Raw genomic sequence first — 22,936 nt, forward strand, 5'->3', positions numbered from 1 at the left:
GTGTGTGAATTGTCGGGATTTTTAAAAAAAAACCCCAAAACAACAAAAGACACACATTGAAATCACCAGCTGTTGTCCGTAATGATGAGAACGCTTCCCAGCATTGCAAGAATGTATAATGATGCACAAAGCAAATTGGAATCTCTTTCCTATTCTCATTCTGTCTCCCTGGAGGACCGATGGTGGAAAGCACGCACCGCCTGCGAGGACTTGTTTCTTCTTCTTCTTCTTCTTTATTTAAATAAATGCAGATCTCACATGTTTCATAATGAAAGTTTTGTGGAGTTTCAAAACACACATGAACTTTTCTGAGATGCATGCAACTGAACATTATTTGCATTTTTTTTTGGCCAGGCAAATAAAAAAAAGAAAAATGGTAGTTTTGCTGCAAATGGATTTATTTTGTCACCTGTGCATGTAAATAGATGCTCGTGTTATTCAAGCTCCACCTGGCAGTGCTGCTGTAACTGCCTCATCTGCAACGTGTCAATCACTCAGCAACTGAAGACGAACACCGGCAATTAAATAGAAATGCTCTTAATATTTCTGATTTTAAGCCAATTATACTTACATCACTGCACTTGCTAGCAATGCAGAGGTATGATAATTACCATAATTACAATATCACCTAATAGGTATCGACGTTGCATGAGCATTTGTATTCTTTTTAATAAGTTGCCACTTGAAATCATCTTGTTAGATTTTAGCAGAGGGTTTGTGTCCCCCCCCTTTAGGAAAATAAGTCAACAAATGAATTATCGTTCATCTGCAGCTGTGTTCTTACAGGAGTTCCCAGAATTGAGAATATTGTGCACCACACATCTTTTTAAATTAAAGCTGAAGCCCATTATATTACAATTAGCATCAATAGATTATTTATGATTGTTTTTTTGATTCTCTCCAAATAAAGTTTTTCTTAATTGAATCGGGCCTTTACTTCACTCATTTCCTGATGTGGACTGGGCGGGGGCAAAGATGCGTTCAAGTGTCAGTGGAAACAACACCAAATAAATGCTTTTATTTTATTCTACGAAAAACGAGTAAATATTTGAGAATTTGTGTAAAAGCGCGTTATTCATCTGAACCAACTTCTTTTCTTTACGAGCTCTCGCTGACGTGCACGCGCTTTCTCTCGTCCCCGGGGAGGAAGCACACACACGCACACACACACGCGTATTAAAAAAACGCAAAGTGGGGCAAGCTGCGGCACAGCTGGCAAATGATCGATTTGAGCATAGGAGCAGCGGGGAGGGGCGGTGCTTGCGTTACCTGCCGCCCTCTCAAAGTGCTCCTCTCACATGCCGCCACTCGACTCTCATCTTCCTCCTCGCCCGTATCCCTCGGCTCCATCCTCCCGCGGCGCGCAGCCCAAACTTCAGCCTCCGAAGCGAGCGACCACGGCACCCCCCAAACAACTGCTCAACCGTAGGGAAGATACATCTTAAAATCCACATTTGATTTTTGCTGTATTTTTGGATCTGTCGCGGTGTTTGCAGCAGTGAGTGGAGGTTGCTCAACTTTTGATGGAAAACGAGAGGTCGAGCCGCTGCTGACTTCACAGGTACGTCCACCGCCACACTTTGATTTGCTTTTATCTTCCGGCATCACTTCAATGACGTTCCACTCGCATAAAGCTAAAGAGTGCTTCTCGTTGCAATTTCAAGGATGTAATATTTAAAAACAAGCAAAGTGGCGTCTAAATAAATGAAAGGCGATGCGCAGACCTTCCGAATCACTTAAAACCCACACGGACCCAAAGTGGCTGCTAGCGGGATTGAATATTTCATAAAGACAGACACAAATAGGAATTAAAAACTTAAGAGCAGGCTGTGCTTAATGGTAAATATAAATGACGGCATTCGGAAAATTCATCTCTTTTTAAAACGGCCTCACGCGCAGAAAAAAAAAAAAAAAACTTCTGCAAAATGATGTTTCATTCTTGTTCATTTCAACACTTTAAACACACAAAGTGGCTTTGCTGATTTATTTGAATTTCAAGGCTCTCCTTTTCAGGACGCAGCACGCACCACGTATTTAATGTGTGATGTGTCAAAGTGACAAAATATGACAGATAAGATAAGACAGAGATGTTTATGACGGTCATATTTCTCGAACATTTTGGGACAACTTAGGTCGTCAGAATGCAAGCAGCGGTGCAGTTGCACCCCATCATGTCAGAAGAATGCAAAATGAATCATCTTTGCACAGGCAGGGAGGGTGCAGGCGAACCTAATAATGTGACAGGCGTAAAGGCCCAACAGCCTGACAAGTACAGTATGTCGCTGAGCTGGTTTGTCACTCGGGTTTTTCATGAAATTAGAATGAGATAATTACAGGGCATCCTCACATCGTGTGTGTGTGTGTGTGTGTGTGTTGATGTGCAACCTAAAAGGTCAAGTGCACGGTGGAGAAACAGGTTGCACCACTTCATCTCAGCAAAAGTGCGTCGCTCGAAGGCGTTGCGGCTTGTCTGGTCAGCGTGTCCCTCGAGCGTTGCCACGCCGCGTGCCACTTTTCTAGAACAAAAAGAAAAAAAAAGTGCAGAATCAGGCCAAGTGGTGGCGTTAAACGGGCACGCAAACCAGTCCTGCAGGAGCGATATCAATCAGCGAGGCGTCGGCGGAGGAATCCAGAGGTTGAGTCCAAACATCCGTCACTCTTCTCTTACCAGGCGGTGATTTAACTCTTCGGTCTTTAAGGTCTTTAAGACCTTCGGTGGAAAAAGCACCACTGATAAGTTTCTCAGTTCACATGAATGTCATCTCGTTTCTAAAATAATGACGCTGATTTTTCCTCTTTCACTTTGCATCACAAACAAATTCTGCCATTTTACTGAAGGGATCACACCGTACTGCACTTCCTCCTCGCTCTCGACCACGGCAGCGGCGCCAGCTCGCCCTGGTTGTCTGGCTGTTAGAGCTGCAACTAATGATGATTTTCTCAGATGAACGGACTAATTGGTCCGGCCCGAGATGGACCAAATCAGTAAGTGGTTTGGTCTGCGACATATCAGAAGAGAGGCAAAAATGTCCGTGGCTGTTTTCCAAAGTCAAAGCTGATGTGTGTGAATATCTTGTTTGGCCTAAAACACAAAGATCATTTACATTTTTGCATCCAAAAATACCAAAATAGGAGCGGTGGCATCAATGAACTGACTTGTCTTTCTTATGTGCACAAATGCACTGGGGAGTGAGTGACTTGATGGATTATTTTCAGTCTTTCTACAAAGAAAGTCCCCCCCGTCCAGTGTTCCCCCTTTCTGGAGAACGGCAAAAAGACCAGCGGACGTTTCTTTCCAGCAGAGCAAGACAATGAAGGGTCTGCTAAAAATAATCCAAAAAGAAACGTGTCATGTGAGTGTGAGAAAAAAAAAAAATTGTCCCAAAGAATCTCAATTCTGGGTGATTGACATTTTCTTGTGGAATTTTTCTTAGCAGACTTTGACGCTGTTTTTCACTTCCACTCACACGCTGCAGGAAGTCACTGTTATCTGTTTTTCTTCTTAAAGTCGCTGTTTTCGAGAAACCGCCGTGCGGTCATTCAGTTCTGTGCGACGCCCGCCCACGGGAGCCGCAGCAGCCCACTCCTTCTCCTGCGGCATCCTGCGGAGCTTGGAGACATGAGGGGGGTTTGACCCCCAGAGACCAATTAGTGGCAAGGTGGCTTTTTTTTGCGTTGTTTGTTTGTCTTCTCTGATGAAATGATGCTTTCAGTCAAATGAAGGAATCAAAATCTTCAAAAAGTATGCTGGGAAAGCTGCTGAAACACGGGAGTTAACGTACGGCGTGCACGTCTCAGCGCTGCATTCCATGAAGATTATTAACCCCCTCCCACACACACACACAACTGGCTGCTTTATAGCCCCACTTTGCTGAGAAGGATATCTCACCTAAAACCATTAATTGCCGTCTTTTACCAGCTTGATAATTATGGCGGTGCGTGGCACAGAGTGGAATTCTACCTGCGGTAGGCAGCGAGGTAAATACCTGTTTAGATGCCTTTATGAGACTGTCGCCAGTAAATAAGAGGCCTGTCTCCCGTCGTCTTCTTTTTTCTCTTTAAACGCTCGTCTCTTTTGGGGAATCCACCTCTGCTCGCCGTGAAATTTTATGATTTATATTAACGAGGGACGATAACAATGATCGACTGAGGGCTGATTTGGTCTTTTTGATGGCATGTTGCAGCGAGTTTGAGGTGGCGTATTAAGAAGGGATGCTGCATTCCTGACCCCCCCTCCCATGCGACCCTGCTCAGCGCGCACTTAAAGCTCATTTCAAGTTTCTTTTAGAAGTCAATTTAAAGAGTGCGTATGATTTTCATACATTTCTCAGCCCGGCGATAATAAAAGCGTTGCATTGTTTTCGGGTCCTGAAAAGGTTGGCGTGTCCTCTCTGGGAGATAAAAAACCAAACAAAAGCAAAGTCCGTCATGTTGGTTTTGTCACGCTTGTACAGAATGACATCGTCTTCTATATGCGCTCTTCTTCTCTTGTTATTTAGCGCGCTTCATGCTACCGTGGCAAATAGAATTTAATAAGGCACATCCAAGTTTTCACCATTCAAATCACATTAGCTCAAGGCTTGATGGGGGTTTTTTCTTAGGGGGGTAAAAAAAAAAAGTCATTGTCTGTCATTGCGGTGCTTGTCTTTATCCGATCTGTGTAGGTTTTTGGGAATCCTTTTGTTGTTGTTTTTTTTATGGGGGGGGGGTGATTTGTAGGAAAGCGCATCCGTCTGAGATCAGGTTGTTAATACCCTCCCACATACTGCAACACAACACACACTGCGTCCTCACACACTCGCCTTATCGACTGGTTTGTTCCCGGGCCGGATGAATGACGCGTCCTTTGACGAGGGATTAAACCTGCAAAGAAAAAATGGAAATAAAAGGCACGCATCTTTAAGTCTGCACCCGCGTTCTTTATTTATTGACTTCTTTTTGCAAAACACTCTCATAATGGCGCCGTCCCATCAGCTCTACACTCCCAACTGAGGCAGGGTGCCCCTCATTGCCTTCCCCTCCACGTCCGGGGACTCCCAGCAGGTCTTAACAACCAAACAGCCCAACCACCTCTTGCCTGTCCTCTCTCAGCGTCCCAGTGTGGTTAACACCCTCTTTCTCATCTCCTTACAGTGGAACCTCGCAGGATTCCATTCGCTCAAACTTTGTCGGTGAACGTACTGACGGACATAAACCAGGTCTTTATTGTCATTGTCGCCGTATGTTGTACTGAGCAGCCAGGACAGACACCTGTGCACCACTTTCCTACGTCGCAATAAGTACAATTTCACATTCTCTAGCTGCTGGTGGCATATAGAAAATGGAAGAATGTGCGCTAAAGATGCAAAAAGACATGTAATGCAGCACAAAACAAAACATTGCCATCGTAGCTTTGTGTTACAGGTGACAAAGCAAATAAAGTGACGCCTCGGTTTTCATTATTAATTTGTTCCAAAAGGTCATTTTTCCCATAGGAAATAATGTAAATCCATTCCACCCAAAAATACATTTTAGAGTGAATGTTTATAGTTTTACATGCAGAAAACTTGGAAGTTAGTTATTGTTGATGCGGACTTCCCGTACATCCTGGCCAGATCGAATCCAGCGTAGTGCAACTCTTTTTTTGGCCCCGTGGTGGGTTATTTAGCTGTCATGCTCAAGAAAAAAAATTCACGGACGGCGAGTCGGCCAGGTGTGGGCTGCTTTGCTTGGTCGCTAACAACGACACAGTACAGGGCAATCGGACTAGTTTGTTACGTGCAATATTGGACAAAAAGTGCGACTTCAGCAAAAATGATCTGTAAGTGCAATATCTACTAATATATCGTATTATTATGGAATAAATATTATTTTGAGAATAAAGAATGAGCTGGGCCCCAGACGGCACTTTGAATGGCGCTGCTTTAAACATTAGGGGGGCAGGTCCTACTGTACTCTGGTTTATTCGTGGCAAACGGTGGCGTAACAATGGTTAAGTGGCACACTTGAAGACAGCGAGTACGATGTGAACAAAGTGCGGGGGCGTTTGACAAGGGAGGGGGCTTTTGGGTTAAATATGTCCGACCTGAAGATGACACGAAGATGACTGAAATCCCCACAAGGGAGGATTGTGTGGGGTTACACAGATGAGAGTGTGTGTGTGTGGATGGGGTGTGGGGGGTGGGCGGCTGGAGGATGTAAGAAAAGGTGCAAGCTGACCCCCCGGCATCAGGTCGCCGTGTCACCAGATTGGAGGTGTCGGCTTGCTCTGCGTTTATTTCTGTCGATTTCACGTGATTAGAAAACAATTAAAGCACTTAGGAGACGACTCTCTGTTCATTAAAACAGCCCCCAACACCCCCACACTGTAAGGCGGACAAATGAGAAAGGTGGAAATCACCTTATTCCACTGCTAATTGAAAGCCACGCTCGCCATACGGGACGCTTGCGGAAAAGGCGTCAACTAATTGGATTTGTAGCCAACGTTATGGAATATTTGGTCTACTGTATCTGTGCTCAGAACAACCGACTAAGTTGTCTTTCGTGCTCGTCACATGAGGTGCTTAATAAAACATCCACCACGCAACAAAGTGTGTGTGTGTGTGCGTTTTAATGACTGATGCTGTGAAATCCTGAATAGTGCGAGCGAGATGTCAAATGATGTCAATTGCCGTAACTGTCTCAGATTTCCTGCATCTTTGTTTTTCACTTTGTGTGCTGTTGTTACACATCATGAAACCTGTCCACCCACACGCTCACACACACATTCAAACATTTGTTCCTGGAATAGATGTTTTTTTTTAAAAAACAACTGGGAATTCATTCATACCTTCCCTGGCCGCTTCATTAGGCATAGATAACAATATAGTGTAGAGCTGCAACAATTAATAGATGATTCATGGATTATCCAATTCTTCAATTAACCATGTTTTTATTTAAAAAAGGAAATATCCTCCGATGTCAGCCTCTCAAATGTGAATATTTTGGAAATTCATCCATGAAAGCAGACCTATTATCTTATCTTTGTGTTTTAGGCAGAACAACATATTCATATTCACACACATCAGCTTGGATTTTGGGAAACGACGATTGACATTTTTGCCTCTTTTACGACATGCGGCGGACCAAACCACTTGTTTGTGTTTGGTTCATATTGATTTGGTCCGTGTGGGCCCTAACCCATTACTATTAGTTGCACACCACTCTTATATTGGTGTGCAGGTGTTCCTAATGTTGTGGCCAGTGAGTGTAAATAATACATTTGCATCCACAGATTTACACAGTTAATTAAGTACGGGGTGGTTTTGTGTTGCCACAAGCACCTACACTGATAGAGCCGTGGTTTGACGACACGTTATTAAATCCTTCGCTGCCTCTAATAACACTATTGTGTGTGTGTGTGTGTGTTTTGTATTGCGGGAGACACTTGCAGACAAAGTCGAGCCGAGACGGCGCTGAAGCCCCCACCAGCCGCTTTGCTCAGACTAATTTGTATTAGTAATTCCAAATAATGGCATTAATGCCCATTAGAATTGTGGCGAGGGGCGGGCATGAAGACATTACAACACCTACGCACGAAATAAAGACGCTTCCGCGCGCTGAGCCAACTATTCTACATTTCTGCGATCATTCCAGTCGCCTCTCCCATTAGTATTTTTTGAAATAAACGTAATATTCTTGTCCTGCTCAGAGGCCCGGGTGCGATAGTGGAGATAAATGCTCAATACAAAGCGTTTTCTGTTGCGATGCGGCCTTTGCTCTCATGTCATTCTCACGTTTTCCTTATAAATGTGGCCAACCGGCACCAAATCCTGCCAGTGTGTGTGTCGTGTATCCGGCCAACGCGGAGCCACAATGGCGCTGAGAAACGCACCTTGAGCCGAGGTAATTCTGCATTCAGCGCGCGATTAGAACACCGCACAGCTAGTATTTTTGTTGTCTGTCTCCAAAGCCATTTTCCTTCTTTTCTGCCCCACACAAAACGCTATATGTTAATTGATAATCAGCAGTGTTGATTCAGTGGTGCATTCAGTGCAAATCTGCGCCCTTCTGGATGTCAGAGGGTTTTCGCAGCCACACCGCTGCCAAGCTCGCTGGCAGCGCCGGCACCTGTTGGCGGTGCCAAGGCCTGGCAGGGGTTATCGATGCTCTCTGATGGTGCCCGACAATCGCGGTGGAAATGACTGCGGCTGCTTGCGTCATGCCAAATAGAAAAGAGCATTTGCCCACAATGGCTCCACGCGAACGCTGCCGACTGCGGGCGAGGCGGCTGGGGAAAAAAAAAAAGAGGGAGAGAAAACACGGTGTAGAGCATGTTGATACACACGGTGTTTTTGCGGCGACGCTGTGCAGGTCTGCATGATGTCGAGCCGGTTTAGGGGTGTGTATATGTGTGCGTGTGCATATATTACACACACTAAGCATCCTGTCTTTTAGTACCTCAAATAAATGTACAAGTTCTGGGTGCATATATTTGTTACTCAGTTATCATTATTATCATATTTCCACTATTTCTTAGGGTTGTGGCTTAGGTCCTACTGCTGTTTCAAAACATGTATATTCAGGTGGTCCTCGGTTTGTGGCGTTCTACGTTTCGTCATATGTACGCGCTCCCATATCTTATTTCATTTTGGCCCGTAAACACGCACGGGACCCGCTTAAAAACTAGAATACACTATGTGTGGCTCACAACACCGGACCTTCGCGATCGTCGTTCAGGATAAAGATGGTAATGTAACTCGAGCTGCAACAATTCATCGATGGTTAATCGACTACCCACCTAATCGACAACTCTTTCGGTATTCCATGAATCGTTTTTTCATTTAGAAATGTAAATATCCTCTGATGTCATCCTCTCAAATGTGAATATTTTTTTATTTCCTCAGTCAACCATGAAAGTAGACCTATTTGTTTTAGGACAAAGAAAATATTCACACACATCAGCTTGGACTTTGGAAAACAGTGATGGACATTTTTGCCTCTTTTCTTCTATGTTGCAGACCAAACCACTAGCTGTTTGTGTTTGGCTCGTATTGATTTGGTGTCGTCTGGGGCCTAACCCATTACCCCATTAATCCAAACAACAAGCTTCAGATGAATCGATTAAGAAGATCATTGTTAGTTGCAGCCCTAATAATGAAACATATAGTTAGGTGCACATAAAGTCATCAAATCATTGCATGAAATGACACAAGATCAGCTCGTGTGAGGCAAAGACGTCATTGGATGTGTTCTGTTTTGAAATCAAGTTTCTTTTCAATGGGACAAGCATGCATTTTCCCCATCATTTACACACAAGAGCAATATTTCCAGCGACCTTTTCGGACAGTTTGTGGACCTTATCGCGACGGAAACATTTGACTGCTCGGCACAACAACCCAATTGGAGCAACAAACTCTGCTTTTGAATGCGTTTCCCCTTCCTGTTAAAATGGTAACAAAACAAAACACTCTGACAGTCATGGGACTCTTTCACACTGTGGCCGCCCCCTAAACTTTGTGGGATCTGGTGTCGATATTGCCAGGCGTCGTTCTGTCGCAAGTGAGAAAGTTTCAAAGTCGTAGTTTCCTGCTAAAAGCTTTCGTTGTCTGCTTTTGTGGGGAATTCACGCAGTCGGACCAAACTTTTGACCTCTCACAGAGACATGGCGTCTCCTATCCTAGCATTTCTTCATCTGTGCGAGTCTTACGGTTGACTAATTTGTCTTCTGCTAAGTTCATTGACTTTAGCTGAAATCTGACGTCTGTCGTCGCCCATGTTGATGAAAAAACAGCTTTGTGAGATGAGGCGATTACAGTATTTATGCCCGCACATCCGCAGGCTTTATGACCCTGGAAATATTCACGAGTCAACGTGTGCACGTCCAATCTGACATACACCTGCCCTCCAAGGATGGCTCGCCAGCTCGGGCTTGGCTGTCACAGTTTGCGTACACGCTTCCTGCCGCGTGTTGGTTTCCTGTTTGACTTACGGAGGTCCGACCTTGCATGCAACAGTTGGGAGGTTTCTCTGTGAATAGTACAAGAATCTCCTCTGAAGGTAATGGTTTCACTACACAATTGAGAAATACACCACCATTTTAGTTAAAAATACGCCTCTAAAGTCACCGTCATACACACCGCACACCACACACACAAACCTCAGTTCCACGAGCTACAAAGGATTAAATGTAAATGTGAGTTTTGCTTTTTATTTGGCTTTTTGCATCTTTTTTACAGTGCTTATTCCAGAGGTGTCCAAACTATTTCCACCGAGGCCCGCATACTGAAAAATCAAAGGATGATGATTTAACATTTCCTGAACCAACCCGTGCAGAGATGTTGTTTTATATTGAAAGAAAAACCAGCCTACACCTCAGCTTTGTGTTATTGGTGTCCAGCATATTATTAGTATGCATGAATTGTTCCCCTTTACGCTGTTTTTATTTGTTACAAATATTTCAACTTTCTTCTTTTCTTTATTATTACGTCTTTATCCTCATGTAATGTAATATAACTGTACAACATGTAATATAACTTTTACCTACAACCAAAATTTCCTAAAAGTGCAACTTTCTTGTTTTTCAAATGATGACGCATTTAGACTTGAATATTTCATCATAATGCATTTTTCCCTCATACTATTGTGACTTAACTCTCCTAATATCTTTTCTTTATCCTTGTAAAATGACTACTCTTTTTTCCACTTTTGCTGTTGTTTTGTTTTTTTTCATTTTCCTGTGTTTTTAGAATGTGCTGAGGCCCAATTATATATATAAAAAAAAAAAACAGCCGTTAGCCATAAATGGCCCCTAGGCCGCACTACGGACACCCCTGGCTTAGTCGAACGCTAGCCAAAGACTGAGACTGTTTTGTTTTTACTTGGGCTGGCAAATGATTACAATTCTTTCAAATGTTTTCAAATGAACTAAACATAATTCATCACCATTTGTAACTATGTGTGAAATATGCCCATTTTTACTGTATTTTATTTACAGAAAGATAAATGACGGGACACCATGATATATATTTGTGTGTATTAACAGCTCCAAATGAACTGAAAATGAAAACCAAGGTAAAAGACAGCACATGTCTGACTTTAGGAGATTTTCCTGTAAATTTGTTGCCGATTCAAATCACGCATGTGCGACACGGAGAAGCATTCATGTGTAGTTTTATAAAAACATTGTATTGCGGTCATGAGCTTTGGGTAGTGACCGAAAGGACAAGATGGTGGGTACAAGTGGCCAAAATGAGCTTCCTCCGTAGGGTGGCTGGGCTCTCCCTTAGAGATAAGCTGAGAAGCTCTGTCATACGGGAGAAGCTCGGGAGTACAAGCGCTGCTCCTCCGCATTGAGAGGAGCCAGATGAGGTGGCTCGGGCATTTGCTCAGGATGCCTCCCGGACGCCTCCCTGGGAAGGCACGTCCGACCGGTAGGAGGCCTCGAGGAAGACCCAGGACACATTGGAGAGACTATGTCTCTCAGCTGGCCTGGGAATGCCTCAGGATCCGCCGGGAGGAGCTGGACGAAGTAGCCGGGGTGAGGGAAGTCTGGGCTTCCCTGCTTAGGCTGCTGCCCCCGCGACCCGACCTTGGGTAAGCGGTAGAAGATAGATGGATATCATCAGATAGTGCGATAGTCACTCTTTGACGCCTTAAGCGCCGCGCTAGACAATGAATTGACAGCTCAGGCTTTGAGCTAGTTGCCTAGCACATTTAGAGAGGATTGGTGGACCGGCCAGTGTGACAATTCAGGCTGCCAGCATGAAAAGATTGAATCCTTTATAACACTATCTATCAGCTTACAGAGCTTTCCAGATGCACAAACTCTGAACACTTTCTCTCTTTTATGTATTCACTTCTTCTGCCACTTTGACAGTTCAAGGTTTTGTTGAGCCTATCAACACCAGGCAGCCCGTCTTAATATTTTGGCACAAGCCGACGCGACACTCAAGACGCACAATGACCTGCTACGCAGGTTTACTTGGCATCGCAATGACAACATGATAACAGTGCAGCAGGCACGGAATGCGCGAGGTGAGTCAGGTGTCTTTTCAAGGTTTATTGACAGCAGCATTGTTGTGGGCTGGCAACAAGAGGAAGTCAAGCATACTTGTGAGCTAAGAATCCTTGCTCCTGTCACATTGAATGTTTGAGATGTTGGCGATGACATTTTGCAGTGTTTTTGCACCTGTATACTCCTCATATTGTTGGCCTATATTGTTTTGGCAATATAGGCCAGTTAACAGGTACACTGCTGCTCCTTTTTACAGCCAGGTGTTCTTATGCACATAGCATTTTTTTATGCTGCTACTGTCAACTTTGAAACGTACATTGGGTTTCTATATTTGTATACGTTTTAGTCTTAATTTGGCTCTTGAGCTGAACAACTTTGACAAACTTGTCCTCCTGCCTGCATGTATTGTAAAATATAAACTGGAGTGAGTGGGCATGGAAATATGAATTATTGATTATGGTGATTTATAGGTTTTCAGTTTGTGTGTCTGGCTAATAAATGCTCTCACTCCAATCAAGCTGATTAGAAATTACAGAACCCCCACACCCCTCCCTTGGATGAATGAACGTGCACTTTCTCCACTTTATATGCCCCCCATGGAGGGTGCCCGGGTGCAAGAGGGAATCATCCCCTGCTCTCTGGGGACTACTTTACTTCCACACACATTCATGGTGATGGTGCTCCCCCTCGAAAATGCTTCTGCCCCTCGGCCATGTGCATGGAGAGGAGAGGCAGAGCAGCCGAGAGAGAGAGGGGGGAGACTGGGAGAGAGAGGGAGAGAGAAAGAGAGGAGAGGCGGGGGGGTGATGAGTCAATACAACTAATAATTTAATGGGGACACGGAGGGAGAGCCGGAGCGAGAGGGGGAGAGACCGAGAGGCGGATAGCGAGGCACTGGAGCTCCGAGCCCGAGCAGCAGGACACTACCTCCGCCTCCTCTTCCTCCTCCAGGCGGCGGCGGCGGCAGCAACGCGGCCAGTCCGCCTATGTGCACCCGGCGGCGGAGCGTCGTTTATCCTCGACATCGGAAAGTAAAAGCTCACTTTTTGACCTCCTCCTCTTTCTGCTTCTTGTTCAATGTGGCCAACCTGCTCCAGACTCCCGCGTCGGCTCCTCATCTGACGCGCCGCCGACAACAGAAGGGACGCTTGCTCGCTATTTGTGCTCGCCGAGGTGTAGCCAGTTTCCAAGCCGGGTTTGAAGCGCCGTGTCGCCGGTGGTTACGATGTTACATTCTGTTCTCTGCCCTCTCCCCAGCGGTGGCTAGCGGCTGGCTGGCTGCCTCTCCCCGGCCATGTTTGTGTTTTTTTTTTTTTTTTAACTAAAGTCGCCCTCCCGAGGACGCCGCTAGCCCCTCACTTGGACCGCTTCTGGTTGTTTTTGTTCGGTTTGTTTGTTTGTTAGCTAAATGTCACCGTGTTTCACTCCCAGCCGGACGGTGTAAGCTAGCGGAGAGCAGACACTCCCCCCCCCCCACACACACACACCGGAGAGACGTTCACCGATGTCCGCCGGTCAGAGGCTCCGTGGTCCCACCTCACGGCCGCCGGAGCAGTGTTGCCAACGCCACAGTAAGGAAAGTAGCTATTGGCTGTCCGAAAAGTCGCTAAATGACGCCATACATTTAATTAGCATAATTAACCATTTCGCCAACACATTTTCCTCTGATTTTGGATTAACTTTTGCAATAAAAGTAACTGTTGGTTGTTGTTAATTCCATTGATCTCAAATAAAACTCTCTTCAATTGCCATTGTTGGCTAGCTATGAAGGTAGCTAACAAGATAATGGTCAATGAGAGTTGAGTTGACCTTCTGAACAACACTGCCCCTAGTGTCTCGGCACAGGAATTGCACATCACACTCAATCCCGACAAAAAAATTGACAAGAGGGAACGGCGTAGTGACTACGCAGAAGCATCATCCAGACTTAACGATATGTGCCTTCACGTCAGAGTCTCTAAAAGTCTCCAGTAACATCATGAAAAGCCACTATATTTGTCGCTGGTAGCTTTTTTTTTGGAAAAGAGTGGCAAGGGTCTGAATTGGCAAAATTGCGCCTGAGCCTCCTCGGAGCTGCCAAAGGCAACCTGGAAGTTGTTTTTATTTTATTTTTTGCTGGCCAACTTGAAGAAGACCGGAGTCCAAGCTGCTGTGCTTCAGGTTGGTTTCTTTAACTTGTCAAGTAAACACCTTCCATTGCAGCTACTGTTGGTGTTGTTTATTTGAATTTATTTGTTTATTTGAATTTTTTGAGGGTCATTTTCAAAATCCTGACCTGGATCTGATGTTTATCTGGGTCTGGATTCCTTTTGCACAAACCCACCCCCACTTCTTCCTAATTGCAGGGAATTACTTGGCTCATTGCATGTTATGAATGGGGGAGTTGATGATCTTTCAACGCGGGGGTGGTCGAGTTTGTCCTCTTTGACAGCAGCAGTGTATTAACATGATGCACTGACATGCACCATGGCTCTCACAGCTTAATGGCCACGTCCACACCAACATGGCTTTATTTCAAAACATGTATTTGCTGTACAGTTCGTGTTGGTCTGTTGTCTGCAGGCAAACTTTCCAGGAGTGGAATGCATTTGTTATCGTTTTGTTAACTTCACTTGAGAGATTCAGGTGTCATTTCTCTATCGATCGTGATGGTTCCGCTTTTCTCAATTTAACTTTGTTGCTGTTGTGCCTTTTCCAGAAGGACTTTCTTCAGGCTTCTGATTGGCTAAAATGGCCTTAGAGTTAGGTGTGTCCAAAGCCTGGCCAGGGGACCACAATTAAAAACTACTTACTTAGTCAGCTATAACAATAATAATATTCCCATGCCTAGCCTTTCTCCGCTTTTTCCAATTGGAGCTTGACCTCGTCCTCCGATCTGGTATTTTCCGCTCGTAAAAATAATTCCTATATTGATCTGGCTCCACAACTCTTATCTAGAATAAACAAACCCTTTTATGGTCTACTACAGTATGTGAGCTGTACGGCCTGATCAATATGACCTGTGGGTTAACTCTTGCTTAGGCAAACAAGCAACGACATTGTACAAGTGTATCCCGCATGTGGACTATATAATAGTTGGCAAGCAGAGAAATGGATAAAAAAAATGGTTATATTCACGCATCCATCCATCTATCCATCTTCTTCCGCTTATCCAAGGTCGGGGCGTGGGGGCAGCAGCCTAAGAAGAGAAGCCCAGACTTCCTTCTCATTGGCTATCCTGAGGTGTTCCCTGGCTAGTTGAGAGACCTAGTCCCTCCAACGTGTCCTGGGTCTTCCCCGAGGCGTCATACCAATGGGACGTACCCTGAACGCCTGCCACCCCAGGGGGCATCCTGACCAGATGCCCGAGCCACCTCTCCCTTATCTCTAAGGGAGAGACTAGCCACCCTACGGAGAAAACTCATTTTGGCCGCATGTATCCATGATCTTGTCCGATTTCGGTTGCTACTTAAAGCTCATTACCGTAGGTCCCATATTCATGGAATCAGGTTTATCATATGGTGACATTCAAATGCTACATGCATGCATGCACACGAGCCAAACGTGCCGGACTTTAGGTCTTACACGGGCCCAGGCATGGTACGATTTGCCGAGTGTGCGTACGACCAAAGGCTCGTTAGGCTAACCTTCATGAGTCAGCAGCAGCCTGTTCTTAAGTTGCTTTCTGTCTTCTCGAATGTTGCACAATCTAAAAATAAAAGTCCCCACCTGTAAAGTTGGGCCGCCGTGCAACATCCCGCCCCCCTTGCTGTTTGCGTCACGAATGTAAAACCAGATGAAGTCACTCAGAAACTGATGGTTCCCCACAACCCCTCCTCCACAACCCTCAGCTCTGCGTGCTCCGCTGCAGAATCTTGTTTCTTGAGCGGCGCTGTATGCATTCAAGTGGAATCTCCCTGCAAATTAATGTGTTCGCGCTAAAAACCGATGCTTGTTTGGCTCACCTCGCGTGGGAATGTCTAGTGGGACATCCATACATAATACATGCGCTAAAAAACGGGAACATTACCGTGGCACAGAAACGTCACCAACTGAGGCAGATGGACAGCCCGGGCACTAATACGCCCCACTTTTTCCCTTCTCTTTGCAGGTGATAGTGAGTCGAGGTGCTGAGAATGATGGACCATCTCAGTGAGACGTGTCTGGGCAAGGAGAACTCAGAGCTGGTCAACAGCGTCGCAGAGTCCAAGGCCCCGCCGGCCAAACTCCCCCGCATGGAGCAGAACGGCAGCCCCCTGGGTCGGGCGAGACTGGGCAGCACTGGCGCCAAGCTAGCCGGACTTCCCTACAAGCCCACCAATCACTTGCTGAAGACCTGCCACAAACGAGGTACGAGGGGTTCGGCGTTGGGATCACTGCTTTGTGTACCGCATTCACATTTGGTCCAGGTTCACCGGTAAAAGGCATACGGATAACGTTCAAACTAAACAACAACATAACTCTCCTGAGATCTGTGTTAGCATGGTGGAATTTCTAGCAGCTAAGACTTGTCGAAGTAAATATAAATATTACAAAAAAGCACCAGGAGCCTCTTCACTACACCAACAGATGGAGATCCACCGCAATGAGAAGACGCTTCTAGACTTGACTGTTACAAATTAATGATTTGTCGTTTTAAGAGGTCCGTGCCTCTGGTTCGTGTACCGTTCACACTTCTGCTCAACTGACGCAGAAAGTTTGTTTGCAACTAAGAACCACCTCTTAAAAGGGCCCTAGCCTTCATTTGCAACTTGCCGGGTGCCGTGGAGCTAACCCTCAACCCCTGTGACCCCCCGATCACAACAGGGTAGGAGTGGTCGAGCCTTTCAGCCAAGAGGAGAAGAAGGCAGATTAGCCTTTAACCCAACTTTGAAATTGAAGGAGTATTTTATAAAACCAAACTAAGTGCTCCCCTGGGACCCAATATCATTTTAACGAGCAGGGTAAGACCCCGGTAATGGCAGACAATCAAACAAAGCATATTATCCAATTCAAGTCAGCTGTCACAGAGAAGTGACCAATCCACGGAGTGCAGTGTGTCTAGCTCCGCCCTTTTAGGTTTCCTACCAAAGTGGCTGGCATGATTTGAATCAGTTTGGTACCCTTCAGAACTCTTCCAAAAAATCTGTACCATACTAAAGTGACACAAAACACACAAAAGCAGTGTATGGAAAAGCAATCATAGCATCCGTTTTTAACTCCTTTTCTTCTCAAAGATCTCGCCACCTCTCAAAAGCAACTCCAATATTTTCTCCACTTTTACTTCTCGCTTTGTGTCCTTTTTTGGTGTACGTTTTTTCTCAGCCTCCCAGTGTGCACAGGCAGAATAGGTTGTAGGGCTGCAGCTATCGATTATTTACGTCAAGGGCGTCCAAACTTTTTCCAGCGAGGGCCACATAGTGAAATATGAAAGGATGCAACTTTGCCACTTTGATATTTTGTAAAGCAACACATGTACTGTAGATGTGCTAAGAAAAAACTGCATCTCAGCTTTGTGACATAGTTGGTAAAGTCTATTATTGTTATGTTGTTTTTGTTATATGTTTTTTTTGTCATTTTTTCCCATTTTTGCTGTTGTTGTTTTTTCCCCCCAAATATTTCAACTTTCTTCTTAAAGAATCTTTGTAAATTTTCTTCTCGCAATATTATGACTTGATTCCCATAATATTTCAACTTTTTCTCCAACCTAATTTTCCAAAATCTAACTTAAAAAACAAACAAACATTTTTTCTGTAATATTTCAACCCTATGCTACTAAATTGACAGTTTTCCTTTTAATATTTTGACTTTATTCTTGGAATATTACAGCTGATTTTTCTATTTTTGCTTTTGTTTTTTTAATTTTCCAAGTATTTGAACTTATTTCTTGTAGCTTTTCTTTGCGTAATTATGACTTTATTCCCATACAAATTTGACTTAATTCCCATATTCTTAACATTTCCCGTAATGTTTCCCATAACGTATTCCTCAACCAAATTTTCCAAGAAATTTCCTCAAAATATGACAAATTTATTCTCGTAAAATTATGAGTTTTTCGTGTTAGATTATTACTCTTTTCTAAATATTTTGACTTTATTGTTGTCAAATTACTGCAGGATGCCTAAAAAAAACAAACAGCAAAACTGGAAAAATCCTTTTTTTTTTTTTTTTTTATAGTTTTCTTGTTAAATTGTATTTTTAGAATAAAAAAACAGCCATGGGCCACAAATGGCCCGCGGGGCCGCACTTTGGACACAGTAATCGAAACAGATAGTAATTGTTATTGACAGTAATAGTTTGTTTGATTCATCGAGTAATCGGATAAAACACACTTTATCACCTCCATGTTTAGGGAAAGTCGTTGAAATAAAAGATTTTTCTGCTTGCCATAACTTTTTTTTCTTATAAATGCACATCATCAACATTGAAATTGCACTTTTCCAAAAAGTAGCCTAAAACCAGGTAAAAACCAATAGTTAGCTGCTTAAAAGACTTTGTGGTTGTTTGCTGTGTAAATACGCATGGTGCTTTCTGGTAATGCGTAGTAAGGTTGCGGAACACCGGCTCCGTTTGACATCGCAAACATTGCACCATGTGGTCTGTCGTTTTCAGCTGGAAGTGATCCCCAACTTTTGACAGCTTCTGTCGTTTCCCCCGGACACTTTCCGTCTCTTTCCCCTTTCCTTCGAGCCATCTCTCTCCATCGTTGCTCTGCGCTGTTCCCCGCCACACAGACCGCAGCATCCGCATCGCCGCTCTCATGCGCGCCCTACTGCAGCAGCCGTGCACAAACTATTTCCACCTATAGATCCGTGAGCTCGATGCCGTCCGGATTTTCAACATTTTTATTTGTTTGACTCATTAAAGGAATCATCGATGCAACCGAATCGAAATCAATGTTTTTTTTTCCCTAATCAAATGAATCGTTTTAATCAATAAATCGCAGCAGCGCCAATCGGGTGCAAGCCGTGATTGTGATTGCTTTTTATTATATTAAATTTGTACTTAAAATATAGACATCTATTACTTTATCTGTTCTTATAAACCACCAATGGCTCTCACATTTTTTGATTGGAAAAAAAATGTAACTTTGAGGCAGCGACATACACAAGCTGTAAAGCGGCTACTTTTGTGCGTGAAACACCACGCAAGCGAGTTTAAGCAGCACACATCCACCTTCCGCCCACGGCCATCCTCCCTCTGCATGCTCTCCAAAACTCTTAAAACATTTCCACAATGCTCCTTTAGTCATCGCAGCATGCAAACACACACACACTCTCACTTATTGTGGCAGACAATGGCTAACAGAGGAGCACTGTGAGAATCATCCCTGTGTCGTGCTGCATATCGCTGTGTCACTGCTCCTCTGTCCAACTGCCGCCCTCCTGCTCCGACTTTTGTTTACACGCCAGAACTTTCCGTCCTCTAAGAGCAACTTTGCGAGTATGACATAGTTTTTTAATTCCGGCAACGGCAGAACTGTCCAAAGGGTGGCACTTTTTAATAGTTATGTTTAGGTTGTTTTTTATTTTTCGGAGGAAATGACTTTGGAAATCCTGCAGGTTTCAGAGGAATAATTGCACTTGGCTTGAGAACAGTTGCTTTGTTTGGCCGCTGTTGGTGTGGGAACGCCACCGCCCGAGAGTCCTCAGATGGGCCGTTTCTCGTATTTGCTCCTTTAATTTGCGAGTGCTGCGCTCCAGCTGAGAGAGTCTAATTCCTTACTTCCATCATCTGGGCCAGCGCTCGGCCTCCTTTTCCTCCTCGGCTGCAAGCGGAGGGATGAGCTGCACCCCTGCTGAAGGCTTCGCAGAAGGCCCACAGTGGACATTGTGTCCAAGCCCGGAACAATATTTACCACAGCCGTCAGTGGGCTCCCTGGAAACAAAGCCAGTATTGATCCCCCAAATGAACCTACACAGCAGTCTTTATTGTTAGATCTTTATCTATTAAAATCAGGGCAGGAGAAAAGCGTCTCTTTCAGCACATTCCCTGGCATCTGTCGGCTTATTGATTGTTTTGCCAGGGCTTTGTGCGCATCTTCTGGAATGCCTGAGATTGGAAAATATTAGACTGTAATGTCAGTTTAATGAGCATGGACTAATGAATGATGGAATGTAGTGTGAATGCACTGTATTGTAGCTCCCATAGACTTCTTTCCTCTCCTAGCACGGTGTCTTTTTTTGGTTTTGGGAATGTTATTTTTATAAATTTGCACCTGCAGTGAGATTTGCACGGTGTTTGGACAAAAAACACCAACTAAGCACTGTTGACAGTTGAGTAAGGCATGACGATACCGTCACTGCGTCACGTGATCTTAGATCATGATGATTATTCTCTTATTTGCCAACAAATGGCAATCACAAAAACTTTTGCGTTTTAGCCGTTTGAGTCGTTCCCCGCCTCAGAACGCAAATGCGACTCCCGTCTGTCCATCCCATATGTCTTACGTCGCTCTCTGTAAACCAGGAAGTAGGCTGTTAACTAACGGACAAACAAATATGGCAATTTACAATTTTTTGTCAATCTTGCGGTTTTGTCTATTTTTTTTCCACTTTTTGACGTTTTCGTCACAACAGAACTGTTCATTCTGCCACGATCCCATGATCTTAGGTCATCTCCCATGATGGACGAGCGCACACAAATGTGTGGCTTTGCCGCTAACTATGTCAAATTGTTTTGGTTTTTTTTGTGCGGGAATACACAAATACAAGTGATGTGTGCAAAAAGGAGCAGGAAGAAGCAAAAGCTTATAGTGTCCTTCAAAAGACCTTGTTCCTTATGCAAAAATGATTTACATAAAGTGTAACACATAATAACCTGATTCATTCAACATTTTACAATACGTACAGTATATATCCAAAATATTTAAGTCCGAAAAGGTGTAGGAAAAAGCATTGTTATTATGTAATCCTAATGTATAAGCCGCTACTTTTTTCTTCAACTTTGAACCCTGCGGCTCATACACCAATTTATGGCGAAGTTCTAATGGACTGACATCTCCAATACTTCAGAACTATCACTAATCATTTAAATACTGTGCCACCCGCCAGTCACTGAGGAAACGGTAGGAGCCAATCACAAGCTATCAGTGAACTCATGACGAGCTCGTCAAGCCACTGGAAATCGCAGGAGGTCATTACGCAATATAGCAGTCTGACTCACTGTGTCATCTCACACTGAGCGCTAAACTCATCACACAGCAACATAACACTGAAAACATTTGAACATTTTTCCATAATGCATAGTGGACAGAGGCAGCACTGCAGCGCCATCCATCCATCCATCCATCCATCCATCCATTTTCTATGCCGCTTGTCCTCCAAAGACTACTTTGCTTGGACACAAGGCATTTTTGGAAAACGTTAAAATAGTTTTTTATTTTAAACTCGTATTGGTACTTGTATTGTCTATTTCCTTTTATTCCAGCACCAGCTGGAGCTGGACAAATGTTTTTCAGTTAATAAAAAATGAATAAACGTGGCTAAGAAGTATTTGAAAATCTTTTTTTTAACCAAAGCAAATTATTCTCCTTTTATCCGCTTATTGATCAACCTGTATTAACATAAAAAACCTGCAAAGGAGTCAGTGTCTCACCATAATAATGTCTTTATTAAGTAATGAAATGAATAAGAATCAGGATTTGGCTTTGACCTGTGGGTTTAATTCTATCAAAAAGACATCTTAATGAATGAACTCAATGTGCAGGTTATTGTGCTCCCAAAGTGTTTTTGGTTCCTCACGCTGCTGTCGCACTTTGGCGGCGGGACAAAATAGTGGACAGGTCAGGTTGAAATTGGCCCATAAAAGAAGAAAAATGCCTTTTTTACGATTGTGATCGTCTCGCTAAGAACCTCCGCCGTGTGTCTTGCAGGCAACATGCTGCCGGTCTTCTGCGTGGTGGAGCACTATGAGAATCCCATGGATTTTGACAGCAAGGAGGAGCATGCCGAGTTTGTGCTGGTGCGCAAGGACATGCTCTTCAATCAGCTCATTGAGATGGCTCTGCTGTCGCTGGGCTACTCCCACAGCTCGGCCGCCCAGGCCAAAGGTAAGCGCCATTGCCGTCGCTTTGTGGCGTAATGCTCATTAACGTCCACTCCACAGGGTTTCCCAGACGTGCGCGCTCACACCTTCTGTGGGTAACACACCGAACAGCTGATGTGAAGCCCAGCTAACACATTGCAGCACTGACACCACACACTCACACATACTTTTTAGTAAACCTTCATATGGATACTCTTATACTGTGTAATTTGCTGTTAGCTGTCAGGTGGAAAACACAAACAATTCAGTCGTGTCCGTGTGCTTACTGCTGGTTGATTTCCACCAGGAATGATTCAGGTGGGCAAGTGGAACCCCATCCCTTTGTCATATGTGACGGATGCGCCGGACGCCACGGTGGCCGACATGCTGCAGGATGTCTACCACGTGGTCACGCTCAAGATCCAGCTGCACAGGTTAGAAACACACACACACAGATGATAAATATTCATATGCTCTGATCTCAAGTGTGTTCCTATGTACTTCTACAGCATTGCATTAATGCACGTTATTAACACTCATGCACAAACCCTGGCTGTTGACAGAAAACCAAGCAAAATATTTTTTATTGGACAGTAACGTAGGATCAAAAATGTGATGAGAAACCTTTGTTATCGTACATATATTAGATTACACAGTGGTGTGAAAATGTGTTTGCCCCCTTTCCCCATTTCTCATTTTTTTACTTGTTTGTCTCACGTAAATGTTTCAGATCATCAAACAAATGTAAATATTAGTCAACGACAACACAACTGAACACAAAATGCAGTTTTTAAATGACACTTTTTATTATTAAGGGAGAAAAAAAATCTACATGGCCCTGTGTGAAAAAGTGATGGCCCCCTAAAGCTAATAAGTGGTTGGCCCCCCTTAGCAGCAACAACTGCAATCAAGCGTTTGTGATAACTTGCAATGAGTCTCTTCCAGCGCTGGGGAGGAATTTTGCACAATTGTTGTCAT

The 22,936-nt window shown here is 44.2% G+C and overlaps 1 protein-coding gene across 6 annotated transcripts in view; it reads left to right on the forward strand.

The window, feature by feature from the left end:
- Positions 1–1,217: 1,217 nt before the first annotated feature.
- Positions 1,218–22,936, forward strand: part of LOC129184690 (DNA-binding protein SATB1) — an 83,893-nt gene continuing 62,174 nt past the window's right edge. For 4 of the 6 annotated variants that reach the window (XM_054780857.1, XM_054780860.1, XM_054780862.1 and 1 more), the window contains exons 1-4: positions 1,218–1,561; positions 16,065–16,303; positions 21,807–21,983; positions 22,266–22,392. In XM_054780857.1, coding sequence (XP_054636832.1) covers positions 16,090–16,303; positions 21,807–21,983; positions 22,266–22,392 — 518 coding nt within the window. In that variant the 5' untranslated portion in view covers positions 1,218–1,561; positions 16,065–16,089. Of the gene's footprint in view, positions 1,562–12,767; positions 14,135–16,064; positions 16,304–21,806; positions 21,984–22,265; positions 22,393–22,936 lie in introns of those variants that run through there. The other 2 variants (XM_054780858.1, XM_054780859.1) reach the window with 2 other exon arrangements.

Source organism: Dunckerocampus dactyliophorus, chromosome 7, assembly GCF_027744805.1.
Source record: "Dunckerocampus dactyliophorus isolate RoL2022-P2 chromosome 7, RoL_Ddac_1.1, whole genome shotgun sequence".
Classification (NCBI taxonomy): Eukaryota; Metazoa; Chordata; class Actinopteri; order Syngnathiformes; family Syngnathidae; genus Dunckerocampus; species Dunckerocampus dactyliophorus.